Below are 17,223 nucleotides of genomic sequence, written 5' to 3'. Positions count from 1 at the left end.
GGTGGCCTGGAGAGGCTCTGGCCCACAGGCCTTGTAGAACCTTGAGCCTCCCAGACTAGAGTTGCTCCGCTGAGAGTGAGAATTTCCCCTCTTCTTGTGTGGGTCCTTTCTGGCCTTTGGGATATGCTCCCACCAAAACACTTCCCCTGAATCTCCCAAACTCTATTCATCCCTCCCTTCCCTGGCTTACAATAGGAATCTCAGATAAACTGAGTAGCTTGCCCACGTCCGTTCATTGATCAGATTCAACAAATATTTATTGAACGCCTGCCATGTGCAAGGTGGTCTTCCTTAGAATGTGGTCCTCAAGGACAGCAGGTGGGGTGGCAAGCTTGCAGGGCAGATCGCAAACCAGGGTCTTCACAGGCCTCGACCATCCGTGTATACACATGCACATACATTCATGAATGCATCATTTGTCCGGGGGGAGGATCCATGCTAATGAATCAGACCAGGGACTCAGAGGAAGTTAAGAAACACCACTAGAGTTATGGATGCTTTCAGGTCAGACATACAATGTACAGACCTGTGGGAAAAGGTATAAAATTAAGCAAAAGTAAACATTTAAATTTGGATACATTAATACATGTATTAACTGTTTTTTTTTTTCCCCTGGGGGTGCTGGGCTGTCTTCTGTGTCCACATAGGTGGCTGTAAATGGGAAACACATACTGCTCTATGCCCACAGGATTACCCCAGGGAAAATAGACACTCTGGGCATTTATGGCAAAGTGAATGTCCACTCAATTGGTTATAGCTTCAGCTCGGTGAGTATCCTTCCATAGCCTGGGGTCTTCTTTGATGATGTCTTCCGATGAAATGGTAGGAAATATCTTTAACATCTTAAGATAAAAATATTGTCAATGTCTCTGTCCTTAGTATATTAGTTTCTTGAAGGTAAATCTTTTAGGCTGGTGGTGTGTTATCTATTGGCTAGGTTTTAATGTCTATAGGATCTCAAATCTAGTATGGTTCTAACAACAATTAAAAAAAACCCTTATAACAGGAGCTAATTCCTTGACATAGGAAGTACAGTGGGGGCTTCTAGAGAGATTCCTGGAAGTAGAAAGTCTGAGTTAAAGGACATTTGCATTTTAAGTTATAAGTGATCCTAGTTGGAGGGCTAGTTGGCTCGTCCTCCAGAAAGATTACCAACAATGTAGTCTCAGCAGTGTGCCGGACTACTCCCACTTTTCTTGATGCTCGTTCTTAGTATTCTTTCTCGCTTGCCAATCTGATGGGGGGTGGGGGGTGGGGAAGGACCCTAATGTTAAGCACATTTCTGGATCATGATCTTCAAGCATATTTTCATGTTTAATACTATTTATAATTCTTTTTTGATATGTCAAGGAGGTTGTATTTAAAGTTCTGATGGCTGTTAAAAATTAATCTTATCTTCAGGATTTCAGAAGTACCCAAGCATCTACTCTGGAACTGACAGAGATAAGTAAAGAAAATGTAAATATTAAAGCTAAGAATGAACTACCAGTTTAAAAATGCTCTCTTAAAAAAAAAAAAAATAATAATAATACTAAAAATAAAAATGCTCTCTTAGTTGTCATGTAAATCAGGTGGCAAGCAGGCTAAAGTTTTTTAAATTATGTTTTGAATGCGAAAGGTTATTTTTAATAATAATATGCTGGAAGTAAGCATTTGAAAAGTAAGGCATATATTTTTGTACCAGGCTCTGTGAGTTTTGCAGACTCTCGAGTTTTGAGTTTTGCAGACCCTTGAGTTTGCAGTGTATCTGCCCCCTCCTGTGATTCTTGTGTAAAAAACCCCTCTCAACTGCTGAAGAGAACTGTCACATGGTACTTATAAATACTGGGCACAGTGCTTTGGCAGATGAACTTCCACACATATCTTCCCCCCTGTAGGAACAAGTATAGTTTAAACACCGAGTCTTTGGTATCAGGGGAGAAAGTGATGTCTTAATGATCTCAGAACATGTGACCTCGTAGATAGAATGTAGTATTTCAGCATTTTGGGAGCACCTTGGAAAGAACAAGTAAAACATGTCTCAAGTTCACATATAGTCCTGTGAATAATTAATTTATGGCGGAGTATACAGGCTTAAGATGACCAGGACCCCAGGACTGTATCCCCAGCCACAGTCAGGAAGTGCAGGCCGTTTGTCTGTCATTCCCAGGGCTGAGCAGGCACTACCATCCTGGCTCTGGCTGTTGTAACCATTAAGATCTGACTGTTCATGTTATAAAATGTAGTTTTTCCCTTTCAAACGTCTTCATCTTGACTTTCTCCTCCAATAGGTACTAAAGCCCGACACACCACATTTTGTAAGTATTTTTGCCTCAGTTATAGCGTGGAATGTTTTATAAAATCACCCAGGACATGAATATTTAAACCTTAGAAGACAGCCTCACTCCTTCCATACCTTACTGCAGAACTCTTTCCCCAACAGCCTAGTAATAGAGGAGACATTTCTAAAATTGTACCCAGAACTGTCTACACCAAGAGCAAAGATTCGACTGCCAATCACACTTTGACTTGCGCCAAAATACTACCTACCAGCTGTTTGTCAAAGGTTTGAAGAGCCAAAAGTTTTCCTAATTCTGTATAACAAATTAAATTTTAATTAGCTGGTAATGTAGAATTCATACCCTCAGTAGAAGCCCAAAGCAGCCAACTCTGCGTTTCTGTGCTGACCCTGGAGAGAAGAGTCAGCTGGGCATTGACTCTCTGGGCCCCCGAGCAAGTATTTCCGTAATGCCTCCCATCTGAGCTTCCTCCCCTCAGGCAGAAGGTGGAGCATGGCATCAGGACCCCATGCATAGCATCTTTCTCAGAGTGGATCTCACTCATACGAGGGATTTCAGGCCCCACCTCACATGTATTCATTTCCTTGTCTGAAATGCTTTCATTGAGTTTCCACTGTGAGCCGGGCAGTGCTGACTGCTGGGGTTTACAGGATTATGACTTTTGACCATTGCCCAGTGTCTTCGGACAGTTTTCCCATGAGGTCACTTTCTGCAGGCTTCCTAGCGCTGACTGTGGTTTCTCTTCAGACTCTGCCATTCACTGCAAGGTTGAACTCCTCAATGGGCCCTGGACGAACTGTTGTCATTAAAGGAGAAGTGAATAAAACTGCCAAAGGGTCAGTACCGCTGTTACCAGGAATAGTGTGACTGCTTTCCATGTGTCTTTTTTTTTTTTAAGATTGTATTTATTCATGAGAGAGAGAGAGAGAGAGAGGCAGAGACACAGGCAGAGGGAGAAGCAGGCTCCATGCAGGGAGCCTGACGTGGGACTCAATCCCAGGTCTCCAGGATCAGGCCCTGGGCTGAGCGCGGCGCTAAACTGCTGAGCCACCAGGGCTGCCCTCCATGTGTGTCTCTTAATGGCCTCTTATGCTCTACCTGTCTTGTGAGATGAAGCAGGAGTAGTGTCCTAATCCTCACCTGAAAGAGACTCTCAAAGCAACAGGAAGTCAGGCTGCTAACAAGACTGCTGACAACTAGCTGGTGGCAGAATTAGGAGTAAAGGCCTCTCTTTTGAGCTAGGGTTTTTGTGGCCAGATAAGAGGGTGGTGTTTTTGTCCGGGAAGCTATCCATGCCTTGTAGAAGGTTCAGGTCAGTCTGTGGTCAGGTGACTTTTGTTAGGGCCCCTCACGTCATGCGACTTATACGATTTCTGCCTTAGGAACCTTTTCTAGAGACGTTGAGACTTCTGGAAGCTTGAAATTACCTATTTCCTAGAAAGTAGTACACTTTCAAGAAGAACAGAACACTTGTCAATGTTAAAAGAGAATATGTACTTGAAAGGACCCCATCCTCCTGTAGCCCAAAGCAAGCATTTCGGTTACTTGCTCTAATCCTTCAATTGCTTCCCATCCAGATCTGTAGCTTCAGTGTTGAAGTGTTTAACACTGATGTTAAAGTTTTTTATATTTTTATTTTGCAGAGAGCACATTTACATCAGTGGCATGCTAACTCAAAATTAAAATATTTTTTAAAGATTTATTTATTTATTCATGAGAGAGGGAGAGAGGCAGAGACATAGGCAGAGGGAGAGGCAGGTTCCCTGTGGAGAGCCTGATGTGAGACTTGATCCCAGGACCCCAGGATCACAACCTGAGCCGAAGGCAGATGCTCAACTGCTGAGCCACCCAGGTGTCCCTCAAAATTTTAAATTTTACCTTCCCATCTGCATTGGTATGTCTGTGTGCACACATGTGTTTTATGCAATTATGATCAGAGCTCAGTTCTGACTGTTAAAATTGCAGAAACTGTACTTCTCTCTTCTACTTGGTTAATTTTTTTTTAATTCTCTCAAAAGCTTTAATGTTGACCTAGTATCAGGAAAATCAAAGGATATTGCTCTTCACTTGAACCCACGCCTGAATATTAAAGCATTTGTAAGAAACTCTTTTCTTCACGAGTCCTGGGGAGAAGAAGAGAGAAATATTACCTGTTTCCCATTTAGTCCTGGGATGTACTTTGAGGTAAGATGATCTTATCGGACAGAACAAAGAATCCTGGGAGGAGGTATAGGAGAAATAAGTCTTTTAAAATTAAGCCCTAGCTTAATATGTGGAGATTGCATGTGGCTTTTATTTGGGGAGTATCTGCATTATAAAAGGGGCATTCAAAATACAGTTGGTATTTTGATTGGCATAAATGGCATAGCCAGTGGACTATTACATTATTTGCACTGGAATTATTACTGGATGGTCCCATATTAGTTCATAGGAATTTTAACAGGAACCTTGCTTTAGGACGGAGAAACATGATTAGGATAATCCTAAGAGAACATGAGGGCATAGGAACCATAAAATTGCCTGTTCTGTCACCTGCCATCTTGAGTATATATAGCCTCAGGTGGCAGTCCTTTCTTCCAGGTTAGTCCTGCTTGTATATATTTAAGGAAAGAGATTTTAGACCCTTGGAGCTTGGAAGTGCTATGGTCCCAAGTTCCCCAAATGTGTGAATATTATGGTAACACAACCTGTCCTAAAATGTGTTTCTGGATGCTTACACACAGTAATCTCCTTAATGTGGATGCTGGGTGGTTGGCTAGGTTCACTCACTAGCTTAGGTGAAGCACTGTCTACGTGGTCATTCAGGGTCATTGATTTAGGTCATGCTTCTGTATTTTAAACTGTCACATGCTCTGGACCATTAGGACTCATCAAAACTAGTTGTTAAAGGTAGGAACATCGAGGCTGAATAGAAGATGGTAATCGGACATTCATATGTATTCCTAAACTCCTGTTATGTGGAGTAACAGATGTGACCTAATCCTAGGAGGTTTCCTGGAAGTTGTGGATATTGGTTTGGAATTCAGAAGGATGTAGGAGGGTAAAGTTAAAGGTGGGTTTTCCAGATTGAGGGAATGGTTTGGGCAAGGTGGGGACATGGGGAGGGCAGCCAGGGGATTGTTGGCTTGGCAGGAGTCCAGGTATAAAAGGTGACTGAGGGCTCATTGTGGGGAAGACAGCAGTGACTGTTTCAGAAGGCCGTGGATCCTTGTGGTTGGTGACAGGAAACCAGTGATAGAAGTTGCTCTTTGATCCGACCCCCAAGTTTAGCTCTATGTTAAAATAGAAAAGGACAAGCATTCTTTTAAATAATCTTTTCCTTTTGTTAGTTTTCTGCCTCAGGAACAGTAATTACTCTCATGTTGGACCATTGTTTTTAGTTTTCTGTAGTGATAGGGAGTTGGAAGCAGAGAAAAAACAATCTTTTTAATATGCTTTCATTTAGATTCTCAGATTATTTCATTATACTGTTACTTTGATATTAACCACTACTTTCTGTTGTTTCAAATTCATTTATTAGTTCCAGCTACTAGAGTCTTTTGAGAAATATCTTTCAGTTTTGTATTTTTTTTTTATCATCCTATAATGTTATGAGCTATTCTAGAACATCAGATGGTTGTAAAGGATTGTTGTTCCATGTTTTCTTAGAGATTGTGGGTCTGTTTTCTGCAAGTTGTGTACTTGTTTTGCGGCAATATGTTCCCTGGGCTATAGGCATTTCCTTCCATTTGTGAGGCAGTGGCACCATGCTTGCTCTGGTACAATAAGGGTGACTGATGGACTCTTCCCAGTATACCCCTCTGATGCCAACTTGTTTTCCCTTCTGGGCATTAGGCTGTGCTTTATGTTCTCTTGAGATTTCGTTAAATGTATGTTACTGAGGGTTTCTTCCACCTGGTTAAAACTGGGATTTCCACCACTTTTTGGGATGATAGAATCCCAGGTTATGGATATTTTCCCAGTTCTCTGTGTAGCCCCAGTTTCTGTTAGCTCTTCTATCCATGGAATTTTCCCCAGCAGCCACTTTTACTAGTAGAAGCAAAATAACCTGCACACTGTCTTTACAGATTTAGATTTGCCTCAGTCTAGACCCTGGGGATGGAAACGGAGTTAGCAGCAGGGCTGTGCTGCTCCTTTCTGCTCTTCTGAAGCCCTGACACAGGGAAGAGGCAGAAGGGAGAACATGGTACAGGTTCACCAAACTGGTCTTTTTAGTGTGGGTGGAGAATAAATGGTAGAATTGTGGCCAGACTGGCATCAGGAATGTGTTATCAGAAGTATGAGTGTTAGGTGTGATTTAAAAGGATTGTAGTTTCTTTTGTTTTTCACTATTTTGAGTTTTAGGCAGACAACTCTGTGAAAGGCTGACATGAAAGGCCAACACCAGTCATGAATCTGAGTTAAATCTTTGCCAGAAAGCTAATTCCTCCATGGATTACTGCCCAGAATACTGCTTTTGGGAAATGGATGGGGAGACCAAGATGTGCTGAGCTGGGATGGAAGTCACAGTCCCCACACAGCTGGGCAGTCCTAGAGGGTGCCCTAAACTTCTGAAATTTTTGATGCGTGGTTTGTCTAAGACCCTAGAGTTTAAGGCAAAAAAGTCATGGCTCAGGTCCCTTGGTTTCCCACTTATGGAATCTGCTCCCCTGTGTCAATATGGCAGTTTTCCTATCATTACAGTTCCCAAACATGGGTGGAGGGCAATTTTCCACTTTGCTGGGAGCAAGGGGCAGGAGAGAGGCCTCAGGCCCTGGGGACAGGGTGAGGCTTCAAGCATGCGCAGTGACTTCTCTGAGTGGGACAAAGCAGAAGGTGCTGCTACCAGATAAACTTAAGAGTCTTAGAAGAGAAGTTAGCAGCAGCAGGCTGGGAGAGTGTCTCTGTAGAAAGCAAACCCCGTGGGTTTACTTTTTGATATCCCGGAAGTGTGCAAGAAACAAAGTGTTGAACTGAGGGAGCCACTAATGTTGTCGTACTTTCCTTCCAGATGATCATTTATTGTGATGTTAGAGAATTCAAGGTTGCGGTAAATGGTGTACACAGCCTGGAGTACAAACACAGATTTAAAGAGCTTAGCAATATTGACACGCTGGAAATTGATGGAGATATTCATTTACTGGAAGTAAGGAGCTGGTAGCTGACATGCTTGCTACAAAAACTGAAATACAAAATGTCTTATGTTAACACTGGCTTCGTTAAAATGCATCTATTATATTGTTTATACGTATATTTTGTTAAAATGAGCTTGCATAATATGAAATCCTACTAGGTATTCTCAGTCCTTGCCATGCAGTGTGGCTTTGTCTATCTAGCACAGAGTAAGGAAATCTGAGGCAACAGTAACTTAGTCATTTTTCAGGCATTTCTGTTCTCTCTCCCACCCCAGCCTCTTCTTTTTAAAATCTGCTTCACATTCAACAAGTATCTATTCATATAGAAGCTAACATATATTGAGCACTTATTTTTTTTTGCCAGCAACGTGCTAGAGCTGGGGATAAATGTATACAGTGGAGCACAATACCACTCTGTTCCTGTTCTCTTGAGCTCAGAATCCTCTGTGCTCTGCCATCGTGCCACTGACTTTTCTACGGGCATTAACGCATAAAGGAACCAGAGACAATTACTGAGCTGTGAAGTTACCTCCATACTAATTTACAAGACATTACTTCTCTAGCGATCGCTTTCAAACCCAGAGTTCAGTCATATCCAATAATTAAAGGACTGATGTTGCCTTACATCTGGCAGTTTCCTTCAGCAGGATAAATATCTAGCTCTAACATGAAATCTGAACACAGTACAAAGATTAAGGCAAACAATGCAGCAAAACAAAACCAATGGTATTAAAATTAACTTGAGGTCAGTCTATGCCGCCAGTGTCTGTACCAGAAATGCTTTAGAGTAGCTGAATTCAGGGTGAGTCAAGAGGTTTACATGTACTCCAAATAGAAAGTTTAAGGTAGATGATTTCAATCTGTAAAATGTTTATGGGTAACAAAGCAATGTCAAGATTAGATTTCATGACTGTACAATAGGCGCTATCATGAGGTAGAGAGAGGCAGTATAAAAATCTCTTGCTTGTCTGCATGCAAATAAACTCCACTTCTCTGTTCTAAAGATTGGTCCCTCATCATTAGCAATGGAGATCAAAACATTATTCAGTGATTAAAATCAAACCTGTATCAGCAAGTTAAATTTTTGCATTTCTGTAATTTTTTCCTATTATTCTTTGAAGCGAGTTGGCAGTTATTTGTACAATTCTTACAGGTCAGATCTTGTTATAGGAAATTTCAAACGCTTGGGAGTGGGGAGGTAAAAAAGCTAAGTCGGTTTGATCATTTTATCATGTTCAGTTGTTGGGCTGAATATGCTGCCAGTGTTTAGGAATATTTTCCTTAAAGATTTTGGTTAGATATTATTTGTACCCATATACTGAAAAGACAACTAGCAATCTGATTTTTTATAAGTACTCAGTGTAGAAGCTTCTGGCACTTAATTCTTTTCTATTCATGTTAACTTATTATGTTGCGTCTTGCCAAGCTCGTGGGGAGCAGAGTTGGGGTCCTAACTTTCACTGGGAAAACTGAAGAAGGAATCCCCCAGGGGTTTTTCCCTCCATAAAGAACATCAGAGGGCTTGAACGAGATGCAGACTATGGGGCTCTTAAAGGAAAAATAAAAGCCCATATACATCGTTTCCTTTCATTTCTAAACACACTTGATGTTCACTTTTGTGTCATGTGGAGGTATTACTAAAGACATAAAATGGATTCTCTGACGGAAAGAATATAAAATATCAATGTGCTTTGAAAAGAAGCTGTCAGTACTTACTGAGTAATCTTACCAAGACATTTCTTAGATGGGAATGCAGATTCCTAGCAAGCTGTTATCTCTAACGCTGCAATTTAGTGTTTTGTCACAATTCTGCACTAAATTTCTACATTAAATTAGAACAAAGAATTTCAAACTAAACATTCTATGGGACAGTTCTTAGATGCTTTAAGTTTTTAAAAAAAGGTGTAAGTAAATAAAATGCCTCAAATGCAGATTTGAGTCTTTACTTGACATGACATCAGAAATTAGAAAACTTCAAAGCGTTCAAAGCTTTCAAAGAAATCTGAAACCTTCTCATACTAGTAATTCTTCATTACCACCAGTGGAATTCGAACACTTCTAATTCTGGAGGAGTCATGCCACCTTCTGTTTCTGAGCCTTTTCTATTTGTAGGATCTGCCTACACAGCCCACTGCCTCCACACCCTCCAAAGACTGAAGGGTGAAGACAACAATCACAGTCCTAAGTGGGAAATACATTCCAGAACTATTTTCCTCTGTGGTCACACACAAGGCTGAAGTGTCACCTACCCAAAATGAAATGTATGCCAAATAGCTTTATAGTCCAAAGCACTGTTGCTGAGTAACTCAATTTTCTTGAGGAACTACCATGAGTGAAATCTCGGACATGGATACCATGTACCTAAGACATCCGTTTCCAGGAGAGTTAAGGTTTTATAGTCGAAATGAGGTACTTTTACCTTTGAGTGCTCAAATTAAACATATCCATAATACCAGTAACTTCAACCAGAAAAGACTAAAACAAATGTTTATTTTTATTTTTTTATTTTTAAAAGTTTATTTATTCATTCAGAGAGAGTGAAGAGAGAGGCAGAGACACAGGCAGAAGGAGAAGCAGGCTCCATGCAGGAAGCCCGATGTGGGACTCGATCCTGGGTCTCCAGGATCACACCCCGGGCTGCAGGTGGTGCTAAACTGCTGCGCCACCGGGGCTGCCCTATAACAAATGTTTAAACAAACACAGCAGTCTGTATAAAAATAGCAGGTATCATTTATTCTTATTGCAATTCTGTACAAGTGGCAGGGGAGGCTTCTATAGTAGTACAAACCAGGTGGGACTTTCATAAAGGAGTCTAGACAGGTGTCAGGGTACCAAAAGTAATATGGTACCACACCCAAAATAAAAAATATGAAAAGTAAATCTGACCTCTGAACAGAGTAAGAAACACCAACACCCCAAAGTTTTAGAAGTAGCTCTGGAGTGGTTCTCCCAGTATAGCTTCCAGTTGCTGAATAGTCTTTTGGCACTGATGTTCTACTTCTTCACATTCATCTGAAAAACAAAAATATAAACTGAATCTTCTGCTTCAATTATCATTAGTCTAATTCTTCATGTCTTCCATTCTCTGGCCATTGTTCAGTCAAAAGAGGGCGATGAAACCCATCAGTGCTGCAGAGAGCATCATAGAACCCCTCCTCTGTATGGCCCCTTCCTTTGTTCCCTTCTTAGTGTTTGACTTGGAGCCCCCAAAATAGCAGTTTGCTAATGAAAATTCCAAATTCCTAGTGATACCCCTCCAGGACGTAAGAAACCAAGATGAATGTACTTTTAGAAAAGCAGTGAACCATTAATATGAAAAAGTGTTTGTCTACCACCCTCCATCACCCCTGCTTCATCAGATGAGCTGTTCTTTCTCAGGGTACATGGTGGCACTTGGTGGTACATCCAGAACTGCATGAACCGGGATTCAAACCCCGCTTCTACCTGTCACACTCACTTTATCAATTTAATCCTCTAGTTTCTTCATTAAAACAAGGATAATGGCATACAGCCCATCATGAGGATTAAATGAGATCCTCCATGCAGAGCACAGTTGATGTTGGTCATTATTAACAGGCAGCTAATCTACTGCAATTATAATGGCACCAGACATTCTGCTATCATAACCCAATGTCTGGGGAACAAAATATTCAAGGATATAAATGTACAGATTTAATGAAAAACAATACTGTAGTTTGTTTTTACTATCATAAACACAAAAGTAAAGGTAGTGAAGATTACACTGTAAACAAAGTTTCAATAATCCTGGGGTGGTCACCTACCCACCCACTCCCCAACAAGAACTCAACCTCCTGTGTCTGCAGAGGAAGATATGGGCAGGTGGAGTACAGAAGCCCCAGGCTTGTCATATACTAGCCACATTTCCATTATCACTGGGCACATTTTCACAGAATTTCACTCTATTTCTTAGTAGTTTAGGAATTACCTTCCATCAATTCAGCTAAGAAAGGAATGGACTCTGGTAGCAAGACAATGTAATTCTCCTTTAGTTTTTCAGCCAGTGCTAACACGGTAATCAGAGCAGCAAATCGAACCTGAAAGGGATAAAGAATCTTAAGCAGACTCCACACTGAACACGGTGCCTGATGTGGGGCTCAGTTTCATGACCCTGAGGATCAGGACCTGAGCCGAAACCAAGTCAGACGCTTACCTGACTGCACCACCCACTCCCACATTTTCCTTAAAAAAAAAACAAAAAACAAAAAAAAAACTATACATAAACTCAAGTGTGTCATTTCAAATTTATGTGCACTGGACTTACTGGCTCACCTGGCTATCAGAAATGATGCAAGCCTGGCCAAAAAGCATCCCTGGCCACCTCAGACAGGATCCCTCCCTCAGAACTCTGTCACTACTACAGTTGTGTGAGGGGCTTGGGCACTGGCTCTGGTCTCATGCTCAGTAGAGAATTAAAAACAATGTATTATGATGTTCTAGTCTGGGAACTTAAAAAAACGTTTGGGTATCTCTCAACATGACTCATCTATGACAAGGAATGCAAGCAGTCATTGGGCACTATCAGTGATTCGCTTTGAAACCAAAGCTGTACTAGTCCTATTTCCAGTTTTGGAATAATAATTTAAATAATTTTAAAAATATTTGGATATAGCAAAATAACTTATTTAAAAAGCATCTGTAACTACCTATGTTCAAACCAGACTTTCTTGATGTTGTACAATCAAAACTAAACATTAAAATACATGTAATGCTAGAACTTTGTCAAGAACTGCAATTTAAAATTTAGGGGTTTGTGAAAATAGCCTCATTGTCCTAATAAATAAATGTTATGATGAAGTTCAAGTAATAAATCTTTTAGTAAAATTCCGCTTTGGTCTGTTTTATTCACTAAGACTCTTGTATGATAATTAAAGAAATGGTGATTCACTGCTAACCAGTTTGAAAACAATGACACTGAGGCATAGAGTTTTAACTTCTATACATTCTCGCATATGTCGTCTTGAGCGGCAACTGCCACTACTTATCTTGCGTTATTCTGATATCTACAATGGAGATAATACACTGCTCTAACTCCGAGGAACATTCTGTGGACAAACTGAAAGACTGTCTCTGGGAGCACAAGGACATTTAAATGGTGCTTAAGAAACAATTACTTCAGGTTTTTTCAAGATTTAAAAGTATTTAGAAAATGTTAGTACTTGTGTCTAATACACTGTGGAGATGGGGAAAGAACTATTATTTATGAATACCCTTTAAAAAAAAAAACCAAAAAATTCTCAGGTTCAATCTTCTGCCTAACAGAGCAACCTCTAGTTCTACAAGACAAGCAGCATGTCCCTGCCAGTTTACCATGGCCCTTTATCCATGACTGCTTTAAGACTGCTTGGGTTGTATGGTGAATACACACAGCTTTGGTACTTGGCAACCAAAGCTCCTACCTTTGGTGAAGAGTCTCTCGTCTTAAGCAAAATCTGGTAGTTCAGTGGTTTCCAAAGAGAGTCATCTGCCACGGCCACTGAAAACTGCGCGATGCAGGGGATCAGGTGCTTCGTCACTCGCTCCTGGAAGTGCGCATCCCCTCCTAGCCTGTTTTCCAGCTATGAAGAGGGAAATGAAGACTTTGAGCAATCAGTCTCCTTTCTGGGTTTGAAAAAATACCCAATGTGACAGCAACAGGCTCAAAAAACAAGGTATAATTCTAGTACTCTCTAGAGCAAATTTACCACCTTTTGGAGCTCAGATTCTCCTAGCCCTTGGCATCACTCCTTTCCCTCCAGCAGAACAGCTGAGAGGAGTTCTTCCATCGAGCAGCCAAGTCCTAAAACATTCTTGATAAATCTAATTTTAGAAATTTAAAAATTAAAAATCTAACCAAGATACCTTGTATTATTCTGAAAAATTCAAAGTAAAACTTGGTACATGACACTATGAAGAGAAGTTCTATCCATTCAAAATGAAAAATCAATTTTGAAATAAAAATTTCATTAAAAAATGCCTGGAGAAGAAAACCCAGCAGCTATAATTGTAGTAGAAATAAAATCTAAACTTTAATAGGGATGGTGGTTTCCACATCATTTGTCAAAAAAGATAGTTCCTTTTGGTTACCTGGTCCACCAGGGGCATCATCAAGGCTTCTGCTCTCTCTTTACTGATAAAATGCTGAGTATCAAATAGGAAAATTTTATACAAACAGTTCAAAATAAACTGTAAGAGCAAGCAGCACTTTTCAGGATCATTGTCAGAGTCAAAAAACGCTTCATCTGTAGATAGGGGAGAGTAAAAGTGAAAAAAAACCACAACTGATTTTCATAATTTAATCTCCAATGTTTACATTCAAATCACTTTTAACACCACAAACAGAAGGGTATTTCTTTTCTTTTTTTTTTCAGAAGGGTATTTCTAAAATAGTACATAAATCAATCAGGATGAAGGCACATGAATGGCTCAGATAAGTGACTCCTTTAAGAGTTAAGATTCTCAGTTAAGATCACTTAGTTTGCCAAGTTCAATTAGTGGCTGTCAAGTCAGCTGTTCATCAGCCATAAAGAATATACCAATCTGAACAATTTACAGTTAGTTTCAATAACTAACAGTAATGCCCATGTATTGTGTTCTCCCAAGTTAGTCAATGGATCATAGCATTTTTCATTACCCTGAAACAAACACTTCAATGCCTGTCAACTACGAAGTAAAAACTTCACCTTCCTTATCCTTATCATACTTCCTGTACCCTGCGTGAGGAACAACAAAGCGAAGTTGTCAACTGAACTGGAGTCAGCTACCAACCTGTTTTGGAGATGTTCACCTGGTTCAAGGTGTCAGCAAAAGGCTTTACCAAGTGGCCAGCAAACAGAGTAAAAAGCCCTTTTAGTTTTTCAGCAATGCAATCCGCCAAATTGTAAAACGTCAATAGTCTGTCCTTAGGGGCATCCTCTGTTTTAGCCCAATCAAACAGCTGAAAGGATAAAACAGTATTATTCTACATACATTGTAACATTTATATATGAGTACAAAGGACATGTGGAAGAAACAAGCTTACCTTGAAGAAAAGGGGCCTAAATGTGACTTCAGAAAGTTTTACAACCATGGCTACTAGACAGTCAATGATAAAATTTTCTGTTTTTCCAATTTCTTCCAGATCACTCTGAAAACAAAAGACCTGACTTATTAGCCAGTTTACTAACAACATCTGGCTCTAAATAACTTTTGGAAGTAAAATAGGTTATATGGCTAGATTGTTCTCTGGTTCTTAAACAGGTAGGTAACTTTAGAATTTGGGAAAGTAGAAATAAGCTTACTTCAGAATGCTGTGCTCGGAAGTCCAGGGCTTCCAAGAAAAATATGGTTAGCTGAGACTGATGGGAGGTGAGCTCTTCCTTCTTCATGATCCCAATGTGCTCTTGCAAGATGCTCATAAATGGACCCATGTGGTTCTACCAGTAATACAGTAAAGAGATGTGCCAATTTTTAATATTCTTATAGTTCGTTAATACTATCATCAAGGAATTAAATAACCATCCTCTGCTAAGTGAAAACTTAAAAAAAATTCAGTACCATATCTTCCTTCCCCAAAGTCTAAAACCCAGTATGATCTAACCTTCCAGTTCTTCTCAATTTGCTTGTACGTTTTATTGATTGCTGGCAGTAAGACTCTGGGTGAGAGTGTGGTAGCCAGTGTCTTCTTAAGGGATGTGACACGGACATTAGCTTGTGAGGCAGAACCCATTTCACTAGTGATTTTCTCCAAATGAACCACCTACAGGAATATAAAAAGAATGATCAAAGCCAGTATGGGAATTGACAACATCTGAACACTTACAGAAGTCAATTCAGATGCCAGCTTCACACAGAATTCCTTTTAAAACCGTCCTTGAACATCTGAAGATAAAAATGAACATGCCTCTTTCCCAAGGGGGAGTCAGGGATGTAGGTAAAGGACAGAAGGCAAAAGGACACAGAGCATTCAGGCTGATTTTTTTTTTTTTTTTTTTTTTTTAGAGGACAGGAATCCAGAGACCACGAGAAGAGTCAAGTTCTTTTTTACTAAAAAAAATCTAGAAAGCTCCTTAGATGTAGTGGTCCTTTTCTGTAAGATGTCTACTTTTAAGCCCTGGCTACAGAATGTGTGAATCAGCTAAATAATTTTCATCATGGCAGTTAAGGCTCCTAACCTCATAAATGGCAAATGACCGATAAAATAGAACAGAACAAGGATCATTCTGGGGCATTTTCAGTTAGAAATGCCACTTGCCCAGTGCCTGTCTGCCAACTATCCACCGAACTGCAATACAAGAATTCTACTCAAAAAGTTACCTTAGGATTAAAAATCCCTTCATGTTGAAACAAACAGGGCACACTAGCAAAAAGTAATAAAAGGCAGCTCTCTACCAGCCCAATGCCAAAAATCTCAAGGAGGGGAGGGGAAGAAGAAAGGCAAAGACATTTTATAAAAATCAAAAAAGAGATGAGCCTTAGAAGAAAGCAATAACCATACTGATGTCAGAATCAAGCAGGTGGGAGGATGGGAGAGAGAAAGGCACATGTTTTTACTATAAAGCAAGATAGCTTTTCAGAAATAAAAACCTTCTTGCCAAACAGAAACTGAAAACTTAAAGAACAAATAAAATCATCAGATCTCCAATTCTCCCCCACCCCCATATCACGCTGAGGTCACTGTGCTCACCTGAGACAGGACCCCTTCCAGGTAAGGGCTGATGAAGTGTGGGAGGGTCTCCACAACCTTATGCAGGGCTGCCAGAGCACTGAGCAGATAGACCTCGCCAGAGAGCAGCTCGCTGGTGTTCTTCATTCTTGTCAGCAATGACGGCATCAGGCTAGAATTAAGGAACAAGAGGTATCGAGTAACAATTAAGAAGAGACAGAGAATGGAAAAGTCATGAAAAATCCAAACTGTGCCTGCCACATCACTCCATGGTAACAGCCTACAAAATGGTGTCAACACATTTTATGACACTAAGAGCAAGAAATCTCCTGATACCCAGTCATGCAGTCGTTTTTAAAAATACCAAGGTCTTCAATCTAACACTTGCTACCTGTCAGGCACTGTGTGAAAAATCTCGCATGCATGGCACCCCCCCAGATTCCCACGCAGTGGGTATTCTCTTGGTGTCAGAGACGGCAAAGCTCTAACAGACAAAGTAACCTGCCAGGGCTGCACAGCTAATCAATCCCAAACCCAAGGAGAAAGTCAGGAGCATAAGCTTTTGCCCAAACAGCTGAGCCCCTCTAGAGAGGCTTCACCTATCACTTCCCAGTTACAGCTGGCCAAAGGGGAGTGCAAACAGGGACACAACAAACATAAAGGGAAATGATAATGTTGTGGGTTTTAGCTTGAAGATCACATCTTTAACAAATCTAATCTTTTGCAACTTCTACTTAGAAGCAAAAAAGTTGTTATGGTATTATTTTTCAATTTGTACCAGACACCCAACTTGGTTCCGGTCCCAGGTCCCAGTCAGCATACCTGGGAAGCTGAGGGATGGCCAGCGCCTCCAGGGTGGAGGCCACCTCTGCCACGCACAGCAGGGCACTTCCCAAGACATTCTTCTCTTCCTTTGTTTCGGGTGCAATTAGTTTCACAGCAGCATTCAGCACCGGGACAAAATGCCCTGGATTTTCTGCACCAAAATTCTTGCATAAAAGCTTCAGGGTATACAATGCTGTCTGTCTGTTTATTGCTTGTTCTTCTACCATCTTTTTATGCTGCACAATGGCCAAAAGGACTGGAACCAATTTCAGGAAACGATAAACCTGAAAAGATCAGCCAAAATTTTCAAATGATTAAAGCTCAGAAAAAAATAAACTGGTTCACTTTTCCATTTTCACAGTTT

General features: G+C 40.5%; 2 protein-coding genes across 14 annotated transcripts in view; one reads left to right on the top strand and one right to left on the bottom strand.

The window, feature by feature from the left end:
* LGALS8 (galectin 8) overlaps positions 1-8,474 on the top strand; it is a 32,231-nt gene extending 23,757 nt beyond the window's left edge. For 8 of the 13 annotated variants that reach the window (XM_072822944.1, XM_072822950.1, XM_072822946.1 and 5 more), the window contains exons 5-11: positions 648-767; positions 1,402-1,458; positions 2,271-2,297; positions 2,423-2,545; positions 3,027-3,115; positions 4,298-4,463; positions 7,270-8,474. In XM_072822944.1, the coding sequence (XP_072679045.1) occupies positions 648-767; positions 1,402-1,458; positions 2,271-2,297; positions 2,423-2,545; positions 3,027-3,115; positions 4,298-4,463; positions 7,270-7,419 (732 nt within the window). In that variant the 3' untranslated portion in view covers positions 7,420-8,474. The remainder of the gene's footprint in view (positions 1-647; positions 768-1,401; positions 1,459-2,270; positions 2,298-2,422; positions 2,546-3,026; positions 3,116-4,297; positions 4,464-7,269) is intronic. The other 5 variants (XM_072822954.1, XM_072822953.1, XM_072822952.1 and 2 more) reach the window with 3 other exon arrangements.
* A 1,625-nt stretch (positions 8,475-10,099) lies between these two features.
* HEATR1 (HEAT repeat containing 1) overlaps positions 10,100-17,223 on the bottom strand; it is a 46,075-nt gene continuing 38,951 nt past the window's right edge. Inside the window, exons 36-45 of the mRNA XM_072822941.1 lie at positions 16,857-17,143; positions 16,056-16,206; positions 14,970-15,128; positions 14,671-14,805; positions 14,412-14,516; positions 14,159-14,327; positions 13,478-13,632; positions 12,811-12,969; positions 11,340-11,448; positions 10,100-10,405 (exon numbers count right to left, since the gene is read on the bottom strand). Of these exons, the coding sequence (XP_072679042.1) occupies positions 10,317-10,405; positions 11,340-11,448; positions 12,811-12,969; positions 13,478-13,632; positions 14,159-14,327; positions 14,412-14,516; positions 14,671-14,805; positions 14,970-15,128; positions 16,056-16,206; positions 16,857-17,143 (1,518 nt within the window). The 3' untranslated portion in view covers positions 10,100-10,316. The remainder of the gene's footprint in view (positions 10,406-11,339; positions 11,449-12,810; positions 12,970-13,477; positions 13,633-14,158; positions 14,328-14,411; positions 14,517-14,670; positions 14,806-14,969; positions 15,129-16,055; positions 16,207-16,856; positions 17,144-17,223) is intronic.

This window comes from Canis lupus, chromosome 4, assembly GCF_048164855.1.
Source record: "Canis lupus baileyi chromosome 4, mCanLup2.hap1, whole genome shotgun sequence".
NCBI classification, from domain to species: Eukaryota; Metazoa; Chordata; class Mammalia; order Carnivora; family Canidae; genus Canis; species Canis lupus.
Note: the sequence above shows the minus strand (reverse complement) of the source record. Positions and strands in the feature narration are given on the sequence as shown.